Source organism: Eurosta solidaginis, chromosome 2 (assembly GCF_040869045.1).
Source record: "Eurosta solidaginis isolate ZX-2024a chromosome 2, ASM4086904v1, whole genome shotgun sequence".
NCBI classification, from domain to species: domain Eukaryota; kingdom Metazoa; phylum Arthropoda; class Insecta; order Diptera; family Tephritidae; genus Eurosta; species Eurosta solidaginis.
In genome coordinates, this window is record NC_090320.1 from 14,281,695 (window position 1) to 14,309,682 (window position 27,988).

Consider the following 27,988-nt stretch of genomic DNA (forward strand, 5'->3'; position numbering starts at 1 on the left):
CTGAACTCAATGTGATAGTAAGCATATTACTTGATGTTGCACCAACATGTGAGGGAACATTTCCTCTGTTGGCTATTTCAAATTCGCTTACAGTTCTCCCCTATACCATTTTTTACCGCCACTTCCTGACGCAATGTGGTGCGCATTTTGCATTTGCGCCTATGACAAATCGCCCTTGTTTTTCTACAAGCATCTTGAGCCCTTAATACAATGTTCTCACCTTATGAGCTATATAGAAGGAGGCCAGCACAAGTGCCTGCTTCCTCTCACCCATTGGCGACCACCCTATCATAACTTCGCCCTCAATCTGCTTTCAGATTTCGCATAGTAAACGAGTTCCCGCGCTCTGAGCCCACAAATCTTTCACCGAGAAGAGAGCTATGCCTACTACAATAATACCAACAAGTGTTAGTTCCATCTTCGTCCTCCTCTTTCCCTTGATTTAAGATTTTCATGGTCCAATTCTACCTCGCACGTTTCTAGTTATCACTAAGAACTTCTCTTTTAGAGGCGCATATAAATATTGGCTGCGTACTAAAGACGCTTTCCCGGTGTTTGCGTACAAGCATGTAGTGCTGAATCTCCTCCGTAGCCCGAGATGCATAGTCCCTTGAAATCCTGTGCCGGTATATATGTAAGGACTCAACGCATCCTCCAACTGCGCCACCCAGGCAATCGTCATCTTGACCTTTGAGGGTATGCGCACTGTCCACCACTTCAAACAGCGCGCTTGTGACCTGCGTCACTCTAGCAACCTCAAGGCGTGGTACTGCTGAATGCCATCAACTAATTTTTTTTTAAATTTATTATTTATCATTAAATAATTTTCCAGTATTTTTGCAAAGATTTTTGTAAGTTTCACTTGGTTCGCTATCAAAGTCGCCACATTCGGATGCTGATTTATCGCCCTTCTTATACATTGGTTGATTCAGTATATTTGTTGGTGCATAATCGCAAGTTACTTCGATGCAAGAGTCCCATTCATTACAATTTTTACATGCAGCCACTGCGCAACCCACAAAACTATTAACATCATTAGCGATTGCAGTAAAATGTCCAACGTCGTGCCAATTTGCTGCACTGAAATGGCGAAGTGTTAACCGAAGTCTAGTCAGAGCTCGAAAAAAGCAGAATTCTAGCGCCCATAGCACTTAAACACACTTACCCGTCAGGAAATTTATCAGCCAACTTTGTACCATCATCCACCAAAAGTGCTTCATCCCACCAACCTTTTACAGCGTCTAAAGCTGCTTGAGTCATATTTGTCAGTTCTTCAGTTGACATTGTTATATAAAGATTTTGACCAGCACTTGGAAACCGATCGGTAGAGCGACATTTATCATGCACCATCTTGCAATGTTTCGCATGTTGCGCAGCTATGTATGCCAACTCATCATCCCATAGCATTTCGCGCATGCGTGTTGCTTTTGGAAATTTACCACCACTTTTAAATTCTTGCTCACCACCAGCTAATTTATCACGACACTCATTATGACGTTCAATAAAGATTCGTTTCAGTTTTCTAGTCATTGGTGTAAGCGCAATCAATTCGCCGCCTGTTGGCTGGAAAGGAGAGCGTGTGGAACGTTGAAGCAAATGCTTTGTTTTTTTCTTTTTTCGTATCTGTTGCGACTTACCACTGAATCAGGCGAACAAATAATATGCGGCGGGCTATTGGGACATAATTTTTTCTCCTGTTCATCTCCACAGTAAAAGTAAGATTTGGTAGATTTTAAAATCAATGCCCATATACAAACTAAAAGAAGTTGGACGTGTACAAAATACATATTTTTGGTCGATGGCTGAAAATTACAAAATTTGACTTGAAAGAGATTTACAGTGACAGGTTTGAAATTTTTTATTTTATTTTTTTGAAAAGTATTCGGTTCACAGTGTGTTCAGTAATATTTTTATGCAGTTTATTATTTCGTTTGAATGTCATTAAAAGCCTTCTATAATTAATTGAATATCGAAAAATCCTTGACTATTTATTGAGGTAAGGTTGAATTGTCTGGTCAATAAAAACTTCACATAACCTCTAGGTAAATACTAGAAGTTTCCTAGGACCCAGCTTAGTTCCTGCGGAAAAAGTCTAATACGCTTAAAAAAATATCGAGAGAGGGGTCAAAGACACGTATTGACCTCGACAACAATAATCCGAAGGCGGAAAAGAAAAATTGTATCTCTGTCCGGAGATATTTGCTGTTGAAGATGGCGATTTTCATGTGGTTGTTGCACCTAAATAAAAATTGGGAACATATGTGTTTTGCTCGGATACAGTTTTGGTCTCCAAACCGGTGTTGGACCTACCCAGCGTAATTTTTCATAAGCGCAGCCGAAGGCCGCCAATGCAGAAAGGCGCTCTGCCCAAAAATACTCTGAGTACCACCCCCGGTTTCGGAGGGACCAGCGGATCATTTTTCGGTTTTACGTTAATATCTTTGGAATGAGTTAAAATGTTTATTTTCGGCCTTCGGATTATTAATAATGATGTTAGGACGTGTCGTTTGGCTCGGTCTCGCCCTGCAGCCCACACGTCTGAAATCTGCTGTTGTTGACGAGGCTTAATTCGTAAGCATGTGACGGTAGAAGACGGTATGCAGTTGGTACGCCGACTTTTAGTAAATCTCATATTTTAGGATTCGCACATGATCTGAAAATTATTGCAGCTGCACGTTTCTATCCACGCCTGAATCATATGCAACTAATTCCTTTTTTTGTTTTCTCCCGCTGCAACCTTTGCCAACCCATCGGCCTTTTCGTTACCTTTTATTCTTTTATGAAGGGGAGCCCAGTCAGGATTTAGGATCCGGAGTAAATAGAAGCCTCTCCAATGCTTGCTTGGACACTTCTAAATGAAGTATTGTGTGAAATTTACCTTAATAGTCGCCTGACTATCAATATATATGTACATTGAAGCGACTGCAGCTTAAGCAGGTTTCCTTCAAAATTTCTGTTGTTTTCTTAACGGCTATAGTCGTCTGGATGACATGAAAGTGATCTGACAGCCTGTAGAATTTACTTATTTCCGTATTGACAGAGTAAACAGAAGAACTGACACTTTTTGTTAATTTGGAAATATCGGTATATATGTGTATAGTATGTTCTGCCATTTTCGCACCCTTGCGTTAACCTTTGGACTTTATCATGGCTCCATTATCTCGTCCGAAGCTCAAGCACGGGACCATGTATAGTATTATATTAGTAGATGCTATACTGCTACGGGCATACGGCCTGCACTCAAGCTGTACCGATATCTTTAGTTTTGTTGCAGTTAATAACGCCATATTCGTGGCCATGAGGTCTGCAGACGGAATGTGCAGAATAGCATGCCCCGTCCTAGAAGAAGTACGGTGTTGTGTAGTTTTGCACCCCAACAAGAATTCCATAGTGAAATATGAGCTTGACAATTGCCTTAAATATCCAAAAAGAGAGTGTGGGGGGTAGATCAGACTTGCATACTAGAATCGCCTTGCGTGCATACCATGGAGGCTTTCTTCGTTATCGCTTCCAAATGGCGTGTCCACGACAATTTTCTCTAGGGTGTAATTCCAAGAAATTTTTTTGCTGTGCTTTTATTGTAGGGTAACTCCGCCCAGCTAAGCCGTAGTCAAAGTCAGGATCTCAAATTCCCTAGTAAATAATATATTTGTTTTTTTGCATTGGCGAATTAACCAACTTCAGATGCTCAAGCATGTACACTCCGAAAAACGCAAAGAATAATAGAGATGATACTGTTTATGATTGTTCGTTTCGGAACATTATTGAAAGCCCCAGCGATGTCCAGGAAAACATCTAAGGTATATGCATGGTAGTCCAGAGCTTTTCACATGTTCATGACCACACTTTTAGAATAATACTTCATTTATATTCGATGACTGGTGGAAGATGGCTGGTTATTTCCGCTGACTCCATATTTAGGCCTGGTTTTTCAGTGCGAGATTAAACTCCAGTTAAAGTTGACTAGACTTTAACCTTGCCATTTTGTTTGATAACATCCAATTTTGGTGTTTATCTCAGCTTAAGCGGCCAAAGTAGCAGGGTTAACCTCTAGTCAACTTTAGCTGGACCTTATTATCCAAGCTTTCATCAACGGCTAAAGGTATGACATTTTTTGTAGTGTATCTACTTTTTGGTTGTCACGCTGTAAAAATAGATAGTAGTAAGTTGTATATCTAGGTATGTAAGTTCAAAATTATTGGGTGGGTTTGGGCCAGTTACAGCATCCACTTCCTTATTCTTCCACTGAAGTCAACAGCAAAGGTCTCTCAAATCAGACAACGGTATATAGTAATTTGAGTAGCGGCGGCAGTCGCAGGTTTATGAAAAATTGCATTGTCATATCATTAGTCTTATGGTTGCGATATTTCTAGTATTGATTTGCGGGTTAAACTGTGCGCACACATACACCCATAATGTCTACCCTATAAGACATTGTCTGGTCATTGCGCCAGTAGAGAGCATATATCTCTCATTGAAAGGAAATATATGATTCGATAACCATTCTGAGGTGGATATAAGGCCCTTTCTAATAAGATCATATAGCCAGGCTACCAGAGTGTCTCTTGGCATCATGCCGCCTTAAAGGTGATTCCCTCTAAAGTATACCTTAAAAATGTCGCAGCCTGCTACACAGCTACGTGCAAAGGAAATAGATCTGTGATAGTATTTAAATTTACACTTGTTGGACTGATGGCATCACAAGAACTTGTCATACGATATCGGTATACGAAAACTTACAGCAGAAGGCAATTGGGTAAAAGTAAGATCGATCTTGGCAGGGGTTCGACTTTTATTCTTGCCACTAATTGCTACTTTGAACAAGGTAGGCGATTGAAAAGTAAAGTCGGCAAACGAAAAGTATGCTCTAAAAGTCACTTATCGTTCCCGCTCTACTATTTGTTGCAGAAGCATGGACCATGAAATCATCATATGAGCCAGTTCTGGGTGTGCTCGAGAGAAAAAAATTTCCAAAGATGTACGAACCTCTACGCATTGGCGACGTTGAGTACAGAAGAATACTAAATAATGTGCTGTGTGGGCTTACGCTGACATCAACATAGTCCAGCGAATTAGAATGCAGCGGCTACACTGGCTAGGCCATGTTATGCGAATGAAAGACGACGCTCCGGCTAAGAAAGTATTTTTACCGGGACCTGCATATGTAAGCATTTGAAGACGACGGCCCCCACTCGGCTGGAAGTACCAGTAGGAAAATAATTTAAATTCCCTTGGTGTGACAAATCAGAGACGGTTAACAGAGCGAAGAAGCGATTGGCTCGCCTTGTTGGACGGCCAATTAAGCAAGTAAGTAATATTTCAGCATCGATATCATAAGAAAATTTACGTGTTGCTGCTTGTGGTTTATAAGCAGAATTTGAGCATCGTAAATCCAAAAAAAAAAAAAAAAAAAAGAAAAGGTTTTCGATTTTCTTATGTTTGGTAGCAAAGAAACCTCACCCCTATTTCTTTTATGCATAATTGCGGTAACCTAATTGTTCTCTTGATATAATCCTACATACATAATTGCAAATATTTTATGCGCATTTCTATAATTTCTTGTTAAAAATAAGTAATTAGCTTTTATGTAAAAATGTGCCTAATTGTTTCAATTTAAACTGCAATAATACGCTTATCAATTCCAACGCTCTTTTCTACATTTACTCTTGCACACCGTAATAGTCATTCGTCGTACCCAAATTAACTCAAACATTTAGCTAGCAAATTAGATGCTTAGTTAAACACCTGCCACCGCAAAAGAGCAAACAAAGAGTGACGTGAAATTTGCTTTTTAATTTTCGTGATGGGGGCGTGGGGAAGCAAAAAAGGTGAAATGTTAGCTTTTGAGTATTTTGTGACTCATTTTTTACTCACGACCACCCACTTAAAAGCTTTGAGTTTGAAGTTTTTTTTTATTTAAATATTTGTTGCTTACTCTATTATAAGCCAGTATCTTAATGTGTAGATTTGTATTTCAGTAGCAATGAAGCTACATTTAATGAAGCACGCAAGCGATATATCACTCAGTTAACCCTTTATAGTGCACTTCACTGCACAGAAATAAGTTAAATCGAACATAATATATTTCAAGACCAATTGTTTATACAGCAAGTATCTAAAAATATTCATATTAATATCAATATCACACAATAATATACACTAAAATATTTTTTGCATTCCAAGTGATATCATTCAAGAGTCATTTGTATTGTCCGACAAACAGCTGTTGTGCATATATTTGGTCACCGCAAAATCAGCTATGATTTTATGCAACTACTGATTCAAAATAGTCAACGCCGTATCAGCTTTCAATGCCCTCATCAGATCAAAATCAGTTTATATCCCATTTATGTCATCTGATAATTATCATCAATGAGTCAATGCAGTGCCACCAGATATAAAGCCATGCACACTACATGACTCTTAGTCATAACAAAAGGTAGATCATAATGGATCCCTTTATCCTGTACATAGGTGACTGGGACATCCTTTTATCATAAGCCTCTGATTAAAATCCCTCATCAACTATTTTTATTTGGCTTTCAAATATTATTTCATCAACAGAAACTTTTACTATCTGATCGGTAGTTATTAAAAAATCCTTTCAAAAAGTTTACAACTCAATCACGTAACCATAATAAGTATGATTAGTATTAACAGTTATTTTTCCTTGGTATCACTTAATTAGCGTACATTAACATATTTCAGTAAAAGTCACTTTGGTATTTAATATAACCATCATCGAACTCATCGATGTTCCATCCTTGATATTACATCATATCCAAGCACCCCGTGACTCTCAGCCATATCTACATATGTATAATATGATGATCAGTAATATTCCTTCATTAGTCAATTATACTATGTTCTTCGTTATCATACATAAATATCATGTGAATATCACCTGATCATCGGAACTCACATCACTCCAGTATGAAACCTTGCTATTATCAGTGTCATCAGTTTTTACGTAATCGCGTGCAGAACTAAGTTATAAATAATCCTAGTAGCTAAACTAATAAAATACTATTGACACCTCTACTAGAAAATCAGATATTAATTTTATATGATTAACAACAGCTGTGTTTCTTAAACATTATCTATGTAAGTTATAATTAGCGTTGCAAATGTCAATGTATATACACGTAATTGTAATTGTCAATATTGGAGAAATTCCTCTCCATATCATATACAACCAAAAGAATGTAGTTATTTTCCAATATATGTATTATCACATCATTGCCTATTACATCACCAATTTATTAGTTTTCGCTATAATACTATCATTGCATTACTCGATCAGCAGTCATATACATAATTCGAAAAGTATTTACAATTATTCGTCTGATTATCATCTTCAAATGTCAATTCATTAGTAATTATGGGCAAGAGTTATGCGGAGTCATTGTCGCTATCATAGTGCCATCCTATAAAAATGTGTATATAGACAACGTGTTATCTACGTCATTAACATAAGTTGATGATTATAAGCTTTGGTTGTGATATGATAAACTAGAGGCTTTGCCAAAATATATAAATCAGCTTCTCATGTCCAGTTCATCAAACATAAATATCACCCGATACGAAACTATAGCCCAATATTGAATATAGCCAAAATTGAAGAAAATTTATCATCGCGATATATTTACATCATCTGATAATCACTCTCAAATAGCATGGTAACTGCGACAAAGATGCAATCGATTCTCATCACATGTTTTTAGCTAATCACTAGCTATCGGCAAGATGCGACGCGATGTCACTACAATAATCTTTCTGTTAGCTAGCGATATCATGTAAACATTAGTCAATCAGTCCATCACGCCCTCCGAATATTGTAAAGACATCATGCAGTTAGTAGCCATAGAATGGAAGTATCATTATTTCTTAATCATAAAATTATGAGGTTTCTCTAATTAACATAACGAAACCTAAAACATCATATTAAATTAAATCATATAATTATCATAATGTGTATTGTATATCACTCAAATAAAAAATAAAAAAATTACATCATCTGATCATAAGTCTTCACTATCACCTGGTTATTGTCTGAAGTGTATTTTTTAAGATAGCTCATCTGTTAGCATAAACATCGCCTCATTACTGCTTTATTATAAAATCAAGAGCTGTGTTATCATCTATTGAGACAGGATTCGATAATTTCGTCATCTTTTATCGGCATCATGCCGACAACAGAACCACACTCCATCACTCCTCTAAATGGTATGACTCTTATCTTGACATCGTCAGTAACTTGGCTCCAGACCACGTTCAACGATATGATAATTTCTCATCAAAATAGCTTAATCGTCGTATATGCGCACCATCTATTCATAATACATTATACGATCATAATACATCGCCATGATATGCTCACGAAATACTAACAGCACTAATTCATAAGCCGTCAAGTTATTAGTTCTTTCAAGTTATCAGTATTTAAAGGGTTAAAAAACATGGAATTATAATTTGAACGATAGTCCCTGTTGTTGCTACCCTACGCCCCTTCCCCCTACTCAGGAACTCTAAATATATAGCATGGTACCTTGGCTACTTTAAAAGCAAAACACTTTCACTAACCTTTCACTCCATTCACATTATTTTACGTAGTACCTTTTGTACTATTCCATTGTTTCATTTAACTTTTCTTAAAGATTTTACTTTTACTTGCGACCTCAATGTGCGCTTTTTGTTAGCTCACAGAGATTGCCAATATTGAAAACAAGTTTCAGAGTTTTTATTGTTGATTCTCGTATCGTATAAATATACCAAAATGTAAATGTGTTGGAGTGCTCTGAGGTCATTGGCGAAGTGAAGTTATGTCATTATTGAAAATTTATGAACACTTTTCACTTCATTAAACGATGTTAAAGAACAAAAAAAAAAATGAATTGAATTGTTTTGTAACTACGAACAAAGTTGGAGGGTTTGAGGAAAAGTTGGCTAATAATATTGCCATTCTTTGCTACTTCCCACTGGTAACAAAGTAAATTCTTTAAGGAAGATTTCCTTAGCAAGACTAATCGTATAGGGACATTGAATCCTTCAATAAAGTTTTTGGCTTCAATTTGGAAAGGAGAGGCGATTTGGATGAACAAAAATATTTCCAATTGCTTTTTGAGTAAGGTTGTGCGCAAGAATTCGATTTTGTTCTCTGTCAAAAGTTTATTAAAAAGAAAATTACTTCTTGGCTATATGTGTAGTATAGTCGAGTTATTCAGCCCATTTCTAAACAAAAAATCCTATTTAGTTTCTTTCTTTCTCCCATTCATCGTGTTCTAAATAAAAAATCATTGCGAGTTTTTTGACTTCTCCCATTCCTCTTATTCTGAACAATGTTCGAAAAAGGGAAAACCGGCTAATGGAGAAAAGCAGTTATTATGAACACGCTTGAAAGGGATATTTCTCTGCCATTTTTTAGGAGTTTTTCACATGTCGAATTAAAATGAATGCATCAAAATAGTTTAAGTTTACTGTTTCTTATACAAAAAAAAAAAAAAAAAAAAAACACTAATTATTCTGCGGGAATAAAATAATGTGTAAATTAAATTAAATCTTCATCCACGCCACTTGATCGTAAACAAACAACCAAACTTGGTACCTGTGACTATATAGCTCATCAAATCGTCAAACCCGATCTTAACTTAATATCCACTGAGACCATATGTGCGTCATTTACTGAGATTACCAAATAAGTAACCAACGCCATGACAAGCTTTTGAGTGTAAATTCATCCGCCTTGCAGCTGCGGTTCGGAATCGGCATGAAATAATTGGTCGAAAAAATTAAAAAGACACTTGCCCTAAAACTACTCTAGGTTAATCGCGCCAAGTATTGTTTGTTGTTTGTATTATTTGTGGATTGTAATAGTATTAGCAAGCCTCAGACGAGAACCCTTTTTTCTGATGATGACTATGTCTGCTGTAGTTAAAGCACTATAGATTGAGCACATGCAACCGAATTGTCCCGAACTTTTAAAATAAAGCATAATCTGAGGTCAGCGGAAACTACGATAAACACAGCAAGCCAGCCAAATAATGCTCCATAGCTCAGTGGGAAAAGGCCTTTTCTGAAAAGTCTGCTTTCGCGATGTAATATCCCCGAGCGGGTAGAGTTTGGTTGACCTCGCGCTAGAGATTACAAAAACTGACCTTATAGCAGTGCGAAAATATCATACAAATTTTCCGCATACTATATGATGATGACGGAAAGATCCCAATTCGGACACGTGGCAACACGTTACTGATATAACATTCGCTGTTTATGAATCGCATACATACCATTAATATCAATACCAGTACCAATAAAAATAACAATACAAATAACAGTACCAATACTAATACCAATACCAGTACCAATACTAATACCAATACCAATACCAATACCAATACCAATACCAATACCACTACCACTACCAATACCAATGCCAATGCCAATACCAATACCAATACCAATACCAATACCAATACCAATACCAATACCAAAACCAATGCCAATACTAATCCCAATCCCAATACCAATACCAATACTAATACCAATACCAATACCAATACCAATACCAATACCAATACCAATACCAATACCAATACCAATACCAATACCAATATCAATACCAATACAAATACCAATACAAATACCAATACCACTACCAATACCAATACCAATATCAATATCAATAACAATACAAATGCGAATACCTATACCAATAACAATACCAATACAATTACGAACACCAATACCAATACTAATACGAATACTAATAAAAATACCAATTTAACACCAGTTCAAATGGCTATATCAACAGCAAGTGACATTATTAAATATATAGGTGTAAAAAACGGAAAGGATGGTACTACCATCCCAGAAAAAAAATAACAGAAACAACTATTGACATCATCTAAAAGGAAAAACCTATCACAACATCTTATTAAAACCAACAATACTTATAACCTGTACAATCGATGTCACTAGATCAAAAGCACATCAGCCAACGACATCATCTCTTACTATAATCATATCATTAAAAATTTAAATGCCTGGTGGCGATAATTTACAGCTTATTCAAGTCAGTTGAATGACTTTGCATGCTATCTTAGTGTTATATTCAAACTCCCTAATGAATTCACAAATTAATAAAGGAGGTAATAAAAAAAAATGAAAGTGCCATTGACTGTCCCAAAATGGAGAAACGATAGCGCATGACATTTCAATTACCTACAAAGTGCCAGCTGTTAAAATACGTTTTCGCAGCATAATTATAATGTGACTAATTTTATATATTTTCTGTGTCTTCCTCGGTGTCTTTTCAAATATATAACGATGCCGAATTTCCTATTCTTCCACAATACGTCCACTCCTTAATTTACTTATCGCAGCATTCTAGCCTGTCATAGCTGTTCCAGCAGTTGTCTTTTAATTATTATAAAAACACTTAAGAAAAATCATAGCTTGAATAAAGGTGACATAGCCTTGGTGCTGCGATAACTATTCTTTTGGGCAGTCATGCAGACATTTGGACAGGTAACAGATGTTACCGCTGTTGCTGTTAATATTAATGTCGTTCGATGTTGACTCTTTGTACATTTTTGCTGTTAGCTAGTTAGTAAGCCTTATTGTAGTTGTTACTTTTGCAACCTTCCCCATTTTCTTGCCATTATAATATAAATGTCATTGTGTTTTTTTAGTCGTTATCATCTTTCACGCTTATTTGCGTTTTATTTAATTAAGTTTAATTTCAATTTGTGTGGATGGCTTGTCGTAAGGAAACAAAGAGAACTTTTTGGCATACGCAAAATATGTTAAGTTGAACTTTGCCTTAAAGTATTAAAAATGTAGTAGAAGATGCCATATTTACTAATCGCTGGAGTATTCGATTTTAAACCGGCCTCTTTCTATATATTTAAATCTATTTAATCTTTGATTATTTTTTTATAAATTTTAAGTGGATGTTCCGTATTCAAGTGTTTTGCCGCAGTTTCTATAACTCGAAGGTCTTGGTTATGAATCGCATCTTTCCTAAACATTTTCTATCTACCTTTTATTTGCGTTCAGCCACTTAATTCAAGGATGGCGAACTAATGGAGTGCAGTTAAACCTCTCTTTCTGAACACCCTTTCTTGCACGCCTGTAACTCCTCCCTTAAAATGTCCAAAAGAGTTGATCTGTTTATTATTGAACAACTCGTTAAAAAATTCATCATCTTCCGGCACGTTAATAAATCTGAACCACAGAAAAGTTATTTATAGCTTCGGCACATTTTAGTAGTGGAACGAAGTTTCCTGCGTGATCGAAAACTTGTCTTTCTCAATCGAAGTTTTAGTCTATATTATTTCGAGCATAGATCTCTGCTTGGAAGTCACTGAGTATAGAGTGAGGAAGCCGCTAACGTTAACTGACCCCCAGAGGCTTAAAGTACTGTCCACTTCCAGCTCTAGTTTCTTTTTCTCATTTGTCAACCATTTATGAAAGGTGTAACTTCGTGGTAATGGGCTTATCCCTTCTTCAATTTTGCTTTAAATGACGGTTTATCTTCCTTGCGTGGAAGTCTGCAATACACCTCGTGAGGTGCTATTTGTAGAGTCGATAACCTTTTTACTTTGTCAAATTTCAATTCATGGCTTCTTATGGTTAGTGCCTTTCACCAGACTGGAGCGCAATACGGTGATATGAGTCAACTGACATATGCCAAACCGCAGTACTTTGTGCAGACCATTTCTCAGTTATATTAAGCTGCCAGAGCTTTCTTTGAACTGCTTCAAACATTCCCTTTCCCGCTTAATTTTGAGTTGAAAATTATGCCGAGTTATTTGGCTACAAATGAAAGATTTTTATTGAACTATTTCGGTGGCACCTACCAAACTAAATGGAACCCACCTGGCTTCATACAGCCCATTGCGGGATATAGCCAAATGCTGATTCCATGAGCTTAATAATCGTTGACTAGAATTTACCTGCACCTTCACCGTTTTATTGCTGTCAACGCGTGTAGGAGTTTGTTAGCTGCCATAGTCCATAGGAGAGGGTAGGAATGCTCCTGATAGTGATTTTAAATAGCGCGCCCGTACCAAAATTTGCATCGATGTTGCTACTCCTGCGCATAGACTCAATCTATAAATAGCCGCAGGTTCTTTGTGCTACAAGTGCCCTGCAGTTTGCATCTATTCTAGTCCCAAAACTCAGCTCAAATTCCGTAGTACACAATTACAGAATAACTACAAATTAGTTGGTGGAATATTTGCCAAAGTGTAGTCCTTTCACCTAAGCGGACTTTTAATACTGAGTTGGAGCTACATATATGGACTACAAACTACGAAGAAAACTTAAAATGTTTCTTTATCATCATATGCGTTTCGATGCTTCCAAATCTTCTTCAGGGAGTATTTATTAAACAAAAAAAAAAAAAAAAAACAAAAAATGCATAACTCACTTATAGTACAGGAAAAAATTAAGACATTAGCAACACGAAAAAGGGCGGCAGATGTTTTGAATTTGCCAAGTAAATTTCTGCAAACCAGTTTCTCCCCGGAAATCTTTGTCTTCGCTTATCTGTTTTTTTGGTCCAAAATCTTCTTTTCATGCATATTAAGTGCCCAAGTTGGATTTTAAAGTTATGTTTCTGTCAAGCCTAATTTAGCGCAAAAGCTCAAGGACATTTGTTAAAATTCTTTTACTTTTCATAAAACAAAAGGAGAATCAAAATCGCACGATAAAACTTTCTGCATTTGCACCATTTACTTCTATTATTTAGCCGAAAGTCTTAACTTAAATTCAAAATCACTTTAGTATCACAACGAACTTCCATTCTTACAAAAAGTAAAAATTGTTTGGAAATTTTAATCAGCTTAGCATTTAGAGAAAACAAAAAACAAAAAAAAAAAAAACAAAAAACTAAACGAAATTGCAACGCTTAAGGAAATCACTGAGAAAAGCATAGAAGATACAAAAGGATGCTTTGCGCTATAGATTGAAATACAAAATTTAAGCAAATGCCTAAATGCTTGACTAAAATAGAGTAGAAACTTCTCTTCTCACAATGTGCGTAAATTTAATTTATATGCTCTGCCGGCGTTGCTTTAATTGTTTGGCGTTTACTTGACATGCATATTTTATTTTAGCATGAATACATATAAAAAAATAAAAGTAGATTAAAAATCAACGAAACAATATCATTTTCTCTTTCAAAGTGTTGTCGTTGCGTCTACCTTTCATTTTCAGGACGCAACTTTGAATTTATCTGCGCCTAAAAGCTGACACCTTGAAAAACAAAAATACGCTCTATTTCTTAACATTAAAAAAAAAGCGATCTTAAAGTATTACAAAAACTCAATTGGCAACAGCTGACATTGTCCTCGCTACAAAGCTTTATCCCTTTTTTACCACTTCTTTTATTCCTTGCAAAAAAACGAGCGTGCACTCTTATTTCTTTGCATACTTTTCGGCGCGCCTAAGTGCCACTTTCTTAAATGCAAAATTACTTGTAAAACCGTATAAAATAACAACGAAAACAACAACAACAAACACTCATCGCACAACACCAACAGTTGTACAAAACTTTTCTAATTTAAATCAAGTCTTTTCTTCAATTTCCGATTTTAATTTGTTAGTGTTGCTTCTTGTGGTGTAGTAGACAGCGTTTTAGCGTATATTTAAAAATCCTTTAAGAAAAAAATGAAATTTTAATACAAAAGGTATAGCACTGTAATAAACGAAAAAGTTAAATTACATGCAGCAGTATTTTAATTTAAAATATTTTATGTGATAGTCACATGCACAAATTGCTTTGTGTACTTTACATTGAAAAGTCGACTTTTATGGTTGTTGTAATAAATACATAGATTGTAAAACATTAAAAAGTATTTCACGAATGAATGGGAGTTTTGGCAGAAATAGCCATCAATTACACTTATTAATTCACTCTCTATAAAGATGCCTTGGTTCTTAATCAGATGGCAGTGCTTCTAGTGGCATGCCCCTATTCGTATATATTGTATTAACTTTTAGGAATTCTTATTTATTCTGTACTTTCTATAACTCTTCGAATCGCTGAACCGTCGAACAAATAACTCAAATATTCAGTATAGCAAAACATTCTTTATTTCCACCACTTTGGTAGTAGTACTTCACAATTAAGATTAATCGCATACTTCACTTAAGGCGTGTTACAATCAAACTTATTGTTTATTTCTCAGCTTGCGCTGCTTTTATACTCTCAGTTGCTTACAGTAGGGTCTAGACTCTTCTGACAACTGCTTGTTTATTTCTCGTTTCTGTATCACATAGTTAGTTATTTAGCTATATACGTGTGTATGCGTAAGTAATGTTATCTTCGCACTTAGCTGATTACATGTAAGTCTGACTACTTCTCTTTCTTCTTCGCTCTTAGTAGCTGATTACATGTATGTGCAATATTCTCCTCGCTCTTAGCTTTGCTGTTTACATGTATGTGTGGTTGCTTGTTTATACATACATACATACATAGTGACATTCTGTTAAGTGAGGAATTGCCTGTGCAAATCAACTTACATGCAGCTATTTACCCACCTTTGGTCATTCGTCACGGATTGACGCACTTCAATCAAAACTAGTATCGCCTGTGGTCGACATTCGACCAATTTGTATTTTTTCAATTTGTGATTCAGTCAAGTTGCATTTAAATAATAATAAACTAAGTTGAAATAAAAGAATATATAATAAAATAAAATAAGAAATACAATAAATTAGCATAGAAGACAATATCAAAAATTTAATGTTATATTTTTGTAGGAAATTTATTATTTTATGTTCAGTATAAGACGTACTTTATCTAAAATGAGGATTAGATCTGCAAATGCAAAAACATTTTCGGGCAAATTTGCCATTAATTGTTATAAATAAAATTAGTTAGTTTCAACAAAAGTTAACTCAATATTTGTGATTTCATGTGTTTTTGAAAGCACCTAAAATACAAAACAAAGAATCTGTTAAATAAAGACCAATGCGTTTACGTGTAAGCAAAATTTGTCCAAAAAAATGGGCCGGTTAAATTATCACTTCTTTTTAAAGTTTTTTTTGTCCGCTAACAATTATTTTGGAACAATTTTTTTAAGATTTTGGTACATACCAATATAGGTAAGTGGCAACAATGGGGAAACAATATTTTATTCGAACTGAAAATGAGTGAAGAGTTCTCTCGCCGTTTGGAGCCTGCGAGCATTTACAGTTTTGAAATGCGACAAAGCCGTTTTGATGCCGGTTGCCATTTTGACCTAAAATCGAAAACGTTTTTGGGAAGTTTTTTTTTCGTTTCATATACAACGTGAAATTTTCCGATTCAGCCAAGCCGTATTTCCCATACTGCAAATTTATAAAGTGGGGTCACGTATACAGTTTCAACTTTTGTGAAGTTTTTCAGCCAAAAATTTTACATTTTTGAATTAATGTAATGGGCATATTATAATCGAACAAAGTTAACCTAATATCAAATATAGTAGAGTAATATACGGCCTATGTAATATTTCGACTTAAAGTCGAAAACGTTTTTGGGTCTTTTTTTACGTTTAATATACAACGTGAAATTTTCCGATGCAATCAAGCTGCATTTAAATAATAATAAACTAAGTTGAAATAAAAGATAATATAATAAAATAAAATAAGAAATATCAAAATAAATTAACATAAAAGACAATATACAAATTTTAATGTAATATCATTGTAGCAAATTTATTTATTTTTTGTTCGCTATAAGACGTGCTGTATCTAAAATGAGCATAAAATCTAGAAATGCAAAAAACATTTTGGGTCAAATTTGCAATAAATTGTTATAAATAAATAAATTTAGTGAGTTTGAACAAAAGTTCACTCACTATTTTTGATTTCATGTTTTTTGAAAGCAACTAAAATAAAAAACAAAGAATCTGTTAAATAAAGACCTATCCATTTACGTGTAAGTAAAATTTGTCCAAAAAAATGGGCGGGTTAAGTTATTACTTCTCTTTAAAATTTTTTTGTGCGCTAACAGTTATTTTAGAACAATTTGTTAAGGATTTTGGTACAGCCCAATATAGGTAAGTGGCAACAATGGGAAACAATATTTTATTTGAACTGAAAATGAGTGAGGCAGTAGTTCTCTCACCGTTTGGTGCGTACGAATATTTACATATGTAGATGAAACATTTGAGCAACGCGACAATGCAGCTTTTGGAATTTCGAATTCAGACGGGTTTGTGAACATAATGGGTCCTACAGATGGCAATTTCGATATTTGCACAGATTTTAGAATTTACAAAAACCTGTTTCTATTAATTATAAACAAATAGAGTAAAATTTGTTAACAAAAATAGGCCTATGCACTGCGGCTGATCCATACGAATCGATTCATATAACTTTTATATGATTTTACGTACGCTAACTATGCGAAACAGCCTGTCAATTGATTGTATGGAAATTTTGTTAGCGTATTAATATCAAAATTATAAGGGAATAGAATCATATAATATGTTCTTGGATCATTCTGGGACTACAATCTGTTTCTTGAAAATTTTGGGATCATTTCAGGAACACATCAAGACAAATTTAGGAATCATTTTGGTGAAATTCTGAGCCAGCTTTAGGATCACTTCCGAATTATTTCGGGCAAACTTCTGGCTCACATCCAGACTATTTCAAAACCATTTTGTTCCTATTACATTTCCTACAAATGGCGAACAGCAACTGCAAATAAGCTTTTCATGGTATGTAACACTGGAAAGGGCCTGCTAAACTTTTGTAGAGGCGCTACCTCGTTTTAAAGTTAGTTGCCGATTTGATGCTAGTTGCCTCATCACTTGGGTCGGTTCTTTCTCTACCCCACGACGGCCTTAACAGTTTCTCTAATTTAAAGCCAACTTGCAGAACCATTTAAATAAAGTTAGTTTTGAAATTTATAAAATTTGTATGATTTTAACCATTCATGAGTTGAAAAGAAAACGTTGCCTTCTACAAGTGGGCCTAAATAAATAAATAAATATTTCCACATAAATTCGTCTCCACATCAACGAATAATGCAATATTCTTGTATTAGGCTTCATTAAAATTTCGCACTTGACTGCAATTGTCATTGACACGTTTCAGTGGTTTTGATTGCGAAAACAAAAATATACAAACAAATAATAATACAAAATTTATAAAATTCTGCAAAAAACAATAAATTTCAACTACTCATATCACAGCAGCAACAGCTGTTGCTGCCACTCTCATGCTACACAATGAGTTCATAGTACGTATGAATTTGTATTTTTGCCTTCACCGCCCAGACGTGAACGCCACCGCCCAGTCTTGAGTGCCCTATTTCGTCCCACAATTGTTTGTGACTTTACGGTTGCACGACTCAGTTGCCATTGACATTTAACAATTTATTAGAAAATACATTTTCACATAATTAAAACTGCAATGTGCAGTATGTAGGAATATGTAAGGGTGTGTGTAGGTGTATGCGTATATATGTATAACAATTGTTGTGTGAAAAGTGTAAATAGTACAAATGTAATAAGGTTTTATATTACGAGTCTTATATATTGTTTGCGTGCGTGTAACTTTGTCTTAAATTTATTCAATTTAATTTGCGCGCTGCTAAATTTATGTAGCTCAACACTTTCCAATTTAAAAGGCAAAAGTCAGAAGCGACAACGCCGCACAGCCTTTTTTAAATGACAACCTCAACGTGAGCAACAACAAAAGTGTCAAAATTAAAACAGTCGCTGCTAAAGAAGAAAAACTTACAAAGGAAAAAAAGATAGCCCCACATCAGTGTATAAATTGCGAAAAAACAAACAACAACAACGAGAGCTGCACATACATATGCAGCAATAAAAAACACATTTGCTTTCATGCGCCTAAAAGCATGCTTTAACGCATCACGTACTTGGAGTGGAGGCGTACACAGTAACATGCGAGCAGTGTTGCCAGAGAATTTTATATGGAGATCATGGTTTACAAAGCAAGTTGTGAATATGAAGGTTTAAAAGGCCAAAGCATAATTTTACACTTAAAATTTGTATTTATCACGTTTGGCTAAAGTGGCTACCGTGCGCGCACGTGTAGGCGTGTACCTTAGACCAGTTGTGCTACCACGACAATACACCAATGCCTTTCTTCTGGGAACAATTTTGAGGACCTGATAAATGCGACCAAGTCTTCGATGTCATACTCCACGACCCGGCGCAGATTATATAGAAAAGGTGCTCTCTTAGTGCCGGGCACACTTATAAGGCAGGGCCCAGTTAGTACTCCTAAAAGCGGAGATTTATCCCTACTTAGGGTGTAAACGTGACGGGATCTTTTAAGATCCCATTTTGGCCAGATTTGCTAAGATGTCTGACATCGTTATGTTAGTAGCTATCTTTCGTCGGCTTCACATTAGATGTGCTCTTTTAGCATTAGCTTGCATGTGGCCAATTTTTTCGTGTGAGCCTTAATTTAGTAGGTAGTGGTAAATCTGAGTAAATGAATGTGGGTGACCGCGAGGCAACATCTCACGGTGCCAAATAAAATATTGCGCTTAGATAAATTTAAAATAATTTATTTCTTTTAAGACTATTTTCTTTGTTTAAAAAAACGGGCTACATTATTTTAAGGACTTTGCAAATTTAAGCCTGCATTATATACATTTTTTTTTGTGTTTCGTGGAAGAGACCGGGATATTTCAAGACTCATTGACCTGGATATTTAAAGGCCCATTGCATTGAACTCTTGTGTGGTGGAGTCCCTTTCTCTTTTGAATGACTACGCACTTAAGTCTAACTACCCACGGTCTGCGCGATATCTGGAACTGAATTTAGCATTATTTCAAGGACGGGTGCACTACGTGGGATCACGGCTACTCTCACGTTAATTATTATCGCAGCTGTGATCTTGGCAGGTCAAATTATACTTATGACACTGCCAGGGGACAGGCAACCAAATTTACAGTCTGCTGAGGTGTTTATGGAAGTAACCGTCCACGGTTCTAAATTGAGTCAGGTAGAAGGCTCCGGTTCCGGGTTAAACCCATTTAACCTTGCTTCTATTAATCTAATCAAATTCTCTCTAGTGTGCGCAATGCTTTTACAGATTCCTGAGAGTTTTAGCACTCCTCCCAGATATTTCGTTGAAGTGCGCATTTCTTTTTGCTGATCCCCAAACGTCGTATTTTTGGTAATGATAATCGGCCTCTTCGTGAGGAAGAGTATTTCCCCTTTTGCTGTTGCTAGTTGAAGACCGTGTTCAGCCATTCATCTTTGAACCTGGTTTAGTTTAAGCTGTCCCAGCTTTTAGCTTCGTGTTCTTATGACAGCGGTCAGGTCGACTGCTCTCTTTAATGTCCATCGAAGAAGACTTTCGTAAGCTATACTCATTCCATCGGGACTTAGTATCGAACCCTGTGCTACTCCGCCTGTTATTTTTCCCTTTATTTGACCGTGAGGGGTTTTGTTCGTCTACCGGTCGTTCAGGTAGACGTTTAAGATTTACAGCAGATATTGCGGTAACGTAAAAGAAAGCTCTACTGCCTCAAATATGCCATCCCACCTGGCTGAGCCAGTGATGGCAACGAGATAGGTGCTCTCTTTAATGTCCGTCGAAGAAGACTTTCGTAAGCTATACTCATTCCATTGGGGCTTGGTATCGAACCCTGGGCTACTCCGCCTGTTATTTTTCCCTTTATTTGACCGTGAGTGGTTTTGTTCGTCTACTGGTCTTTCAGGTAGACGTTTAAGATTTACAGCAGATATTGCGGTAACGTAAAAGAAAGTTCTACTGCCTCAAATATGCCATCCCACCTGGCTGAGTGAGCCAGTTAGCAAATTTTGACGTCCATCATGACCAGCAGGACCATCTGTCTTGCTCTGTGCCACCTTGTCTTGGATTTCCTTACTGCATCTATCACTTTTGCTATGGCGCCTACTTAAAGTGCACTCTGCGGAAACCATGAAGTCAGCGAAACCGTTGCATACCCATAGGTTACGGGCAGACACTTTGTTAAACTATGAGATCTTTTACGTTGCGGTACTCTTAGGTTATGCGCCCATCCTTCACGGGTCGATGGACGTGAAACAGGAAGTCAACAATATTTCTTATTTTAAATTCTTCCATCGCCTCGTTTGGTGGAGGGAACTTCTTCATTACTATTATACATACTTGTCCCCAGGATGGAAGTGGTAAATCGGATTAATGATGTATCTAAACTAATCATAATGTGTATTTAAAAGATTCATAATTTTTTTTTATTAAGAGCTTGAACTATTTTTCGATCTGTGATCGAAAACGTCGATTACACCTTTGAATCATATTGTATCGAATTTAGGGAAATCCTGATTATTATGCGTTCGAATTGTTAAACTGTCGAATAAATAACTCCAATATTCAGTATTGCAAACTGGTCTTTATTTAGATTACTTTGGCAATACTTCACAATTATACTTCCCTTCACAACTAATAGCGTGTTTAAATCAAACTGATTACTGATTCCTCAGCTTGCGCTACTTTTACACTCTCGGTTTTCTCTAAGGTCTAGTCATTTCGCGAACAGTTCTATATCATGCTTCGTTACCAGCTATGTACATGTATATTTGTTGTGTTTGCTTTTCTACTAGACATATGCGTGTGTATGTGTGAGTATCAACTTCTGCTCTTAGCTGATGACTACATATGTGTATGTGAGATATTCTTCGTCGCCTTCTATGTAAGTTTGGCTAATTGCTGTTTTTTTGTTGTTGTAATTATTTACTAACAGCATAGTGATGCTAATATTCGCCACAATATGATCTAAATATCAATACAAGTGGAAAGTAGCAAAGTACGGATAAAAATGTTCACCTTATTAATCAAAGAAGAACTGAAAACTTTTCCATTACATATGTTTGGTATTTAATGCATCATCATTTTCAGAAAAAATTTTCACATGTGGCAACGCTGCATGTAAGCAGTTTATGTGCAAGTGTATTTCTACATCTGTGTATGTGCAGTTTGTTTTCAAAAGTTTATATTCACATACGTAAGTAGTTTTTTGCACTCACGTTTTACAACGGTTTTTGAATGTGGTTAACTGAGGTGGAAATTAAAATTTTATTGCAATGTTTTTGAGAAAAAGTTTCTTATTTATTTATATTTTATACTTGAGGCGACGAAGTGATTATATGTATCAAAAGCTGCTTATTTCGTGTGCATTTGTTTTTTGTTGTTACGAAGGTGTGTAAAAGTGAATGTTATACATGAGCGAATATTTTTTTTTTAACTTAAGGCATACACAAACAACTTAACTTTAAACTTTTGCACAACGCACTCGCTATTTGAAAAGTTTTTCAAGGACAATTTACCAAGATGGATTATATTTACTGTTGCAAGAACGGTTGCTATTTACATCGAGAATTTTGCTGGACTTGTATCATTTATTAAAATCTGAGTTTAGCTTTTGTAACTATTGAGTTCTTCGCATTAAAGCAGAGTTTTTGGCCTCCGTCAATTAATTGACAGTCTCGCAGATACCGCCCTTATCTAGGTTTTATTACTCGTGAATTATTGTATAGCCGCAATGCAATAGCTTTTATGCCCGTATTAAGACACACATTAGCTCTGTAGTAAGTTTATATTATAGGTTCTGGTTTAGTCCTCATTTGTAGGCCTTTCTTAACCTGTATTCAATATCAAGTTTCCAATTCAACTTACTAACTCGACGCCGCGGGCTTTATTTTTTGCGAGTGGGGCTGAAAATCTTCAGCGTACTAACCGTGCAGCAATGGTGGGTCCGTGCAAAAAAAAACATTTATTTGGAAGTGTTGCCCAGCCCAGGACCGCTTTCGAATACATTAAATATTTTAAGATACTTCGGTTGATCCTTTATTCAGGCCTTTCATTATGGCTCTAAAAGTGGTTTCAACGAAGCGGCTGAAGTTGCGTCAAACGCGTGCATTTCATGTGGGTATGAGTCTGCGGGTCACAATCTGTTTGAGCCTGCAGCGTGCTTCTGCTGGGTTTCTAGCTGCAATGGCTATGCCAATGTTGTTTGCGTATTTGACTAAAAATTTGTATATCATAGGCATGTCAAGATTGAAAACTTTGGAGTAGCAGGACCAAGAACTAATTCTTATGCTGCTCTGCATTTGGCTTAAATGGGCGGCGGGGCATCCAAAGTTTGGTATATAAGTATAAGATATTAAATATTTCTACTGATAACACCTCCCAGGATAAGGAATGGTTGCTCTAAGGCGGCACCTAAAGTTCAATTTCCATGTCTGTAGCCATCCTGCCTGCCGGCATCTTAAATTGTTTTCCGAAATCCGAAAACCAACCTGAGTCTAAAAAAAAATCTGGTTCTAAAAAGTACGAATTTAAAAAAGTATCCAGATTCGAAAAAGTACCCGGTTTTGAATTGATCCGGTTCTAAAAAACACCAGTTCTGAAAAAGTACCCAGTACCGAAAAGGAACCCGATTTTAAAGAAAAATACCTGGTTTACAAAAAGTACCCGAAACCAAATATGTTCTTTGAAAAAGTACAGCTTCTAACAAAAAAATATCCAGTTCTAAAAAGGATTCAATTTTGAAAAATTACCCGGATTCGAAAAGTACTCGGCATTAAAAGGTCCGTACTCGAAAAAAGATCCGGCTTTCGAAAATTAACCGGCTCAAAAAAGTACTCAGTTCTGCAATGGTACACGGATCCAAAAAAATATACCGTTCCAAAAAAGTTCCAGGTTCTAAAAAAAGTACACAGACTCGAAAAAGTTCCTGGTTTCGGAAAAGTATTCCGTTCTAAAAAGTAAACAGTTTCGGAAAATTTCCCGGTTTTGGAAAAGTATTCGGTTCTAAAAAGTACCCAGTTCTAAAAAAAAATCCGTATCTAAACAGTATACAGATCCTAAGAGGTACATGCTTTTAAAAAAGAAACCGGATTCAGGAAAGTTTCCATACGCGGATCGACAAAAGTACCTGGTTTTAAAAGAATTACGTGAAAACGAAGTTGCACCAAGATTTGCTTCAGCGCATCTTTCCAAGCTTGCTCTAAGTCCTTTTTGTGGATCGACGCACTTGACCTTAGGTAGCACACGTAATAGGCTTAACTATTAATTAAAATATGTTCCACTTTAGTCTAGGAACTTATGTTTTGCTGTTTTCCATTTTCATAAAATGTTTATATTTAAAATAATCATACAAGTAAAACGGATCATTATTATCTGGTATTAGTTAAAGAACAAAATAGTTTTCATACTTACTCAATCATATATAAATGTGGTCTATTAAATCCTGCTTGTTATATGATTTACTATATTATTCCAGTTTATTTTTTTAACTCCACTTGCTTATTTATATCAGTAAGAGCCTCTGGTCTACTTCCACATTTGAAGTTTTTTTTAAGCATTCTCCTACTTAAGTACAATCAGCAGCAGACACTCAATAATAACAACTCAAGTTTATTGCAATATCAACAGCATTATCTGCTGCAATAAAATGCCACGCAAGATATCTGCAACAAAGATTATCTACGTCAATATGTACGACTACTGGCTAGACTCCAGTCAATGCAATACGAAAGGGAGTAGCAAATGCACATATATAAGTGACTACATACAAGAACATATATCCCTGCCTGCACACACACATATGCACATTTCAAAACAAATTCATAAGCCCTTCTCTATCTTATCGCTTATTTTCTTTTTTACAACTCAATTCATAGTTTTCTTTATTTCTTTCTTCACTTGTCTTAACAACTTGCCATTGTTATTTTTGTTGTTGTTCATGTTATTGCTTAAATCGATTGTTCGTTAAGTTTGCAGCCAATATAACATATTTCTATTTATGTTTTGCTACCCTAACATATATACATAGATCGAAACATACTTACTTGTGTCTGTTACTTCTCAAGTTGGCATGTATTGTTGCAAAAAATATCAAATCAGTTTAAGTAATCTTATATTCGCATGTACAATAGAACATGAAAATGTTGTTGTGTGCGTATGAATAAACATGCAACCAATCAATTCAGTCTACAATAACAAAAATAAACCATTGATGTTTAATGCCAACCATTTTCAATATTGAGTGATTTTCATAAAACGCATTGAGTTGAAAGGTTTTTCGTTTGCTTGCTTTATTCATGTCAAAGAATAAAGACGAATCTTTGTTCTTTCTTAGCTTGTGATGGTTATCTAAATATCAATTTTCTCGATAAGTTGAAAATCTATTTAGTCTTGACTTCATAACCTTCGCAACTTCTTCAACCATGAGATGCAAATGTTGATTTCAATCATGTAGAGAACTCTTTACTGATTTAGAATATTAAGTAGAAGTAGCCAAAAGTTTATTTAAAAAGTTTAAGGTTTCCTCACATTTGCGTTTGTTTGCTTCAATATTTGTAAATCAGAAAAGAAAACTTCAAGAAAGCGAGCAGGGCCGAGAACACCACATGTTACGTATACGACACGTTGTACGCTGACAATATGAAGACAGAACTAAGCATCCAATAATTTGGCTACCTTTTAACTTATTCCACGTTCTTATTAGGTTTCATGTTAATGATGCCTTATGATCACTAATTAAAAAGGTGACATAAACAAGGTTTCACGGGGTTGCATTTATGCAGGTAATTTCACTGTTTTATCCGGGTTGTTTCGGGGTCGTTTTTATGGAGCAATGCCGGCCGATTTGGTATAGTTTTTTGACCATTCGGGAGCATTTCAGCACTACGTTTTGACCATTCGGGATAATGTCAGAATTGTTTTTGGAATCATATGAGGATCATTTCGGAAACATTTCGGCACTATAATGGGGTAATTTACGGGATAAGTTTGGGGTTATTTGCACCAGTTCGGTATTATTTCTAGATTACTTGGGGATTATTTAGAAACGTTACAGTAGTGTGTTCGAAATCATTTACGTACTATTTCTGTGCTACTTCAGAACTATTCACGGACCGTTTCGGGATTGTTGATGGACCGTTTAGAAGTTTAAATGATTCTCGAAACGACTATGGAAACTTTTCCGAAATTGTCTGAAATAGTTCCGAAATAGTCTCGAAAATATCCAAAGTTAATCTTGAAACAGTCACGAAATGCTCTCTTTCACAATAATATTGCCGAGAGCATTTCGTGACTGTTTCAAGATTAACTTTGGGTATTTTCGGGACTATTTCGGAATTCTTTCTGACAATTTCGGAAAAGTTTCCAGAGTTGTTTCGAGAATCATATTAAACTGTTTGCTACGGGATCTTTTAAACTATTCGAATCATATCTAAAAACAGATTTAGGAAGAATTTCGTAAAAAAGTGTTTCAAGTGACTATATCGCCCCACATTGTTAACAAGTCCAGTTTATACTTCTTTTTTTTTGATAATTCGCGGCTGTATCCGCCTACAACACCGTATACCATGGGTTCACACCTCAGGCAAAGCAACATCAAAATTTTAGAAATAAAGTCGGCATAAAATATGTGTAGGTCCCGTTCGGCCAATTTGTAGGGAAAATCAAGAGGAGCACGACGCAAATTGGAAGATAAGCTCGGCCTTAGATCTCTTCGGAGGTTATGGCGCCTTGCATTTATTTTTATTTTTAATGCCCTATAATTTTGGGATGTTTTCGGGACTGCTTCGAGAATATTTTCTAGACAGCCTTAGAACTGTGTTCAAGACCAAATTCGGGGTATATGAAACAAATAATAAAAAATGTATGTTGTATTTCCTTGGTGTGGACTGAGCCACGGATAAAAGTCAGTTTAAATTGATAAAACATGGTAATAAGATGGTAGGTTAAGTGTAAAAGATCCGTTTAAAATGGAATCTCTATTGGCTAAAACAGGTTATTGAAAATTAAATAAGGTGGCGTTCTGTTGTTGTTGTTGTAGCGATAAGGACCCTCCCCGAAGGCCTTCGTGGTCCTTTGCCGGATGCAGATCCAGTACGTTCCGGTAAAAAGCACCATTAAGGCACCAGCCCGACCATCTCGGGAATGATTTAGTGTGACCACATGAAATCTACAAGGCCATATCGTCCTCCCACCCCCTAGATCCATGAGGAACTTGGGCTTCCCAGAGCCTCGTCTGTTAAAGCAAGAAAATTCGCCACGGGTAGGTGGGGTTGACAGTTGGGTTGGAGAAGCTATATTTTGCGCTGAAAACCACTTGAATCAATTTGGTGTGTTAATCGCCTCTTACGACCGGCCTACCTGCCGCGGGTGTATTCTAAACCTCCTTGCCATCTAGTTAAAAAAGTTGACTCGGCTGCCGTTGACTTTGTTTTTCTCTAATATGTCTGCATCTTTGGTCACGGCTAATTGCTCGCCTGAGAGACACTACGCTGATTTAGCATCTCCTGTGATCAGCCGTTACTGAATTGGCACAGAATACTGCAGACATTACGCGGATTTTTTCCCTCCCCATTCAAACTTATTTTCCATTCCGTTCACTAGAACTAATTTTTTCATTAATTGGAGCTTCACCGCCTATGGGATTTTGACTGTTTTGTAACGAGTCACGCTTTGCGGTATTTGACAAGAATCGGGAGTACCTTCACCAGCCTCTTCCAACTCAATGGAGGTCTAGCCCGCTTTCAACTATTGAACTTTAAATACTTTCTTAGCCGAATTGACTATAATCTTCCGCAAAACTTTTTCTCTCAAGGACTCCAACATTTAGATTCTTTACCGAACTTTTCTCGAATTAAGTTTCGACCATTTTGAGATAGCTTTCAGCATTTTCAGCGTTTTCTGGTTATGGTTACACTTACGATTATAATTGTGGTTACGTGTGCGGCTACGGTTATGGGTATGATTATTGTTCTCGCTAGAATTACTGATACGGCAAGTGGGTCAGTGAAGCTGATGTTGCAATTTGTGGAACGAAAAAACAAATTTTGAAATTATGACATTACTTACTGCGAGAGAGCTTGTGGCTTAAGTAATGCAAAAGTCATGACTTTCTATATGATATATGTATATCTATAGCTTTAAGGAAAGGAGCGTAAATGCAAAGTGAAAATTTTAAGAAAAAAATTGTATAGTATTG

At 36.0% G+C, this 27,988-nt stretch overlaps 1 protein-coding gene and 1 long non-coding RNA gene across 2 annotated transcripts in view; one reads left to right on the forward strand and one right to left on the reverse strand.

Annotated features, from left to right (window-relative positions):
* The window catches only part of LOC137239337 (uncharacterized), a 222,814-nt gene that overhangs the window by 181,752 nt on the left and 13,074 nt on the right, over window positions 1–27,988 (forward strand). The gene's annotated exons all lie outside the window — the stretch shown is intronic.
* LOC137239054 (antigen 5 like allergen Cul n 1-like) lies at window positions 807–27,896 on the reverse strand. The gene is made up of 5 exons (XM_067763975.1): window positions 27,859–27,896; window positions 10,284–10,531; window positions 1,638–1,756; window positions 1,166–1,563; window positions 807–1,080 (listed from the first exon to the last, which is right to left on the reverse strand). Exons 1-5 carry the CDS (start codon window positions 27,894–27,896, stop codon window positions 807–809), a joined length of 1,077 nt encoding a protein of 358 aa, XP_067620076.1.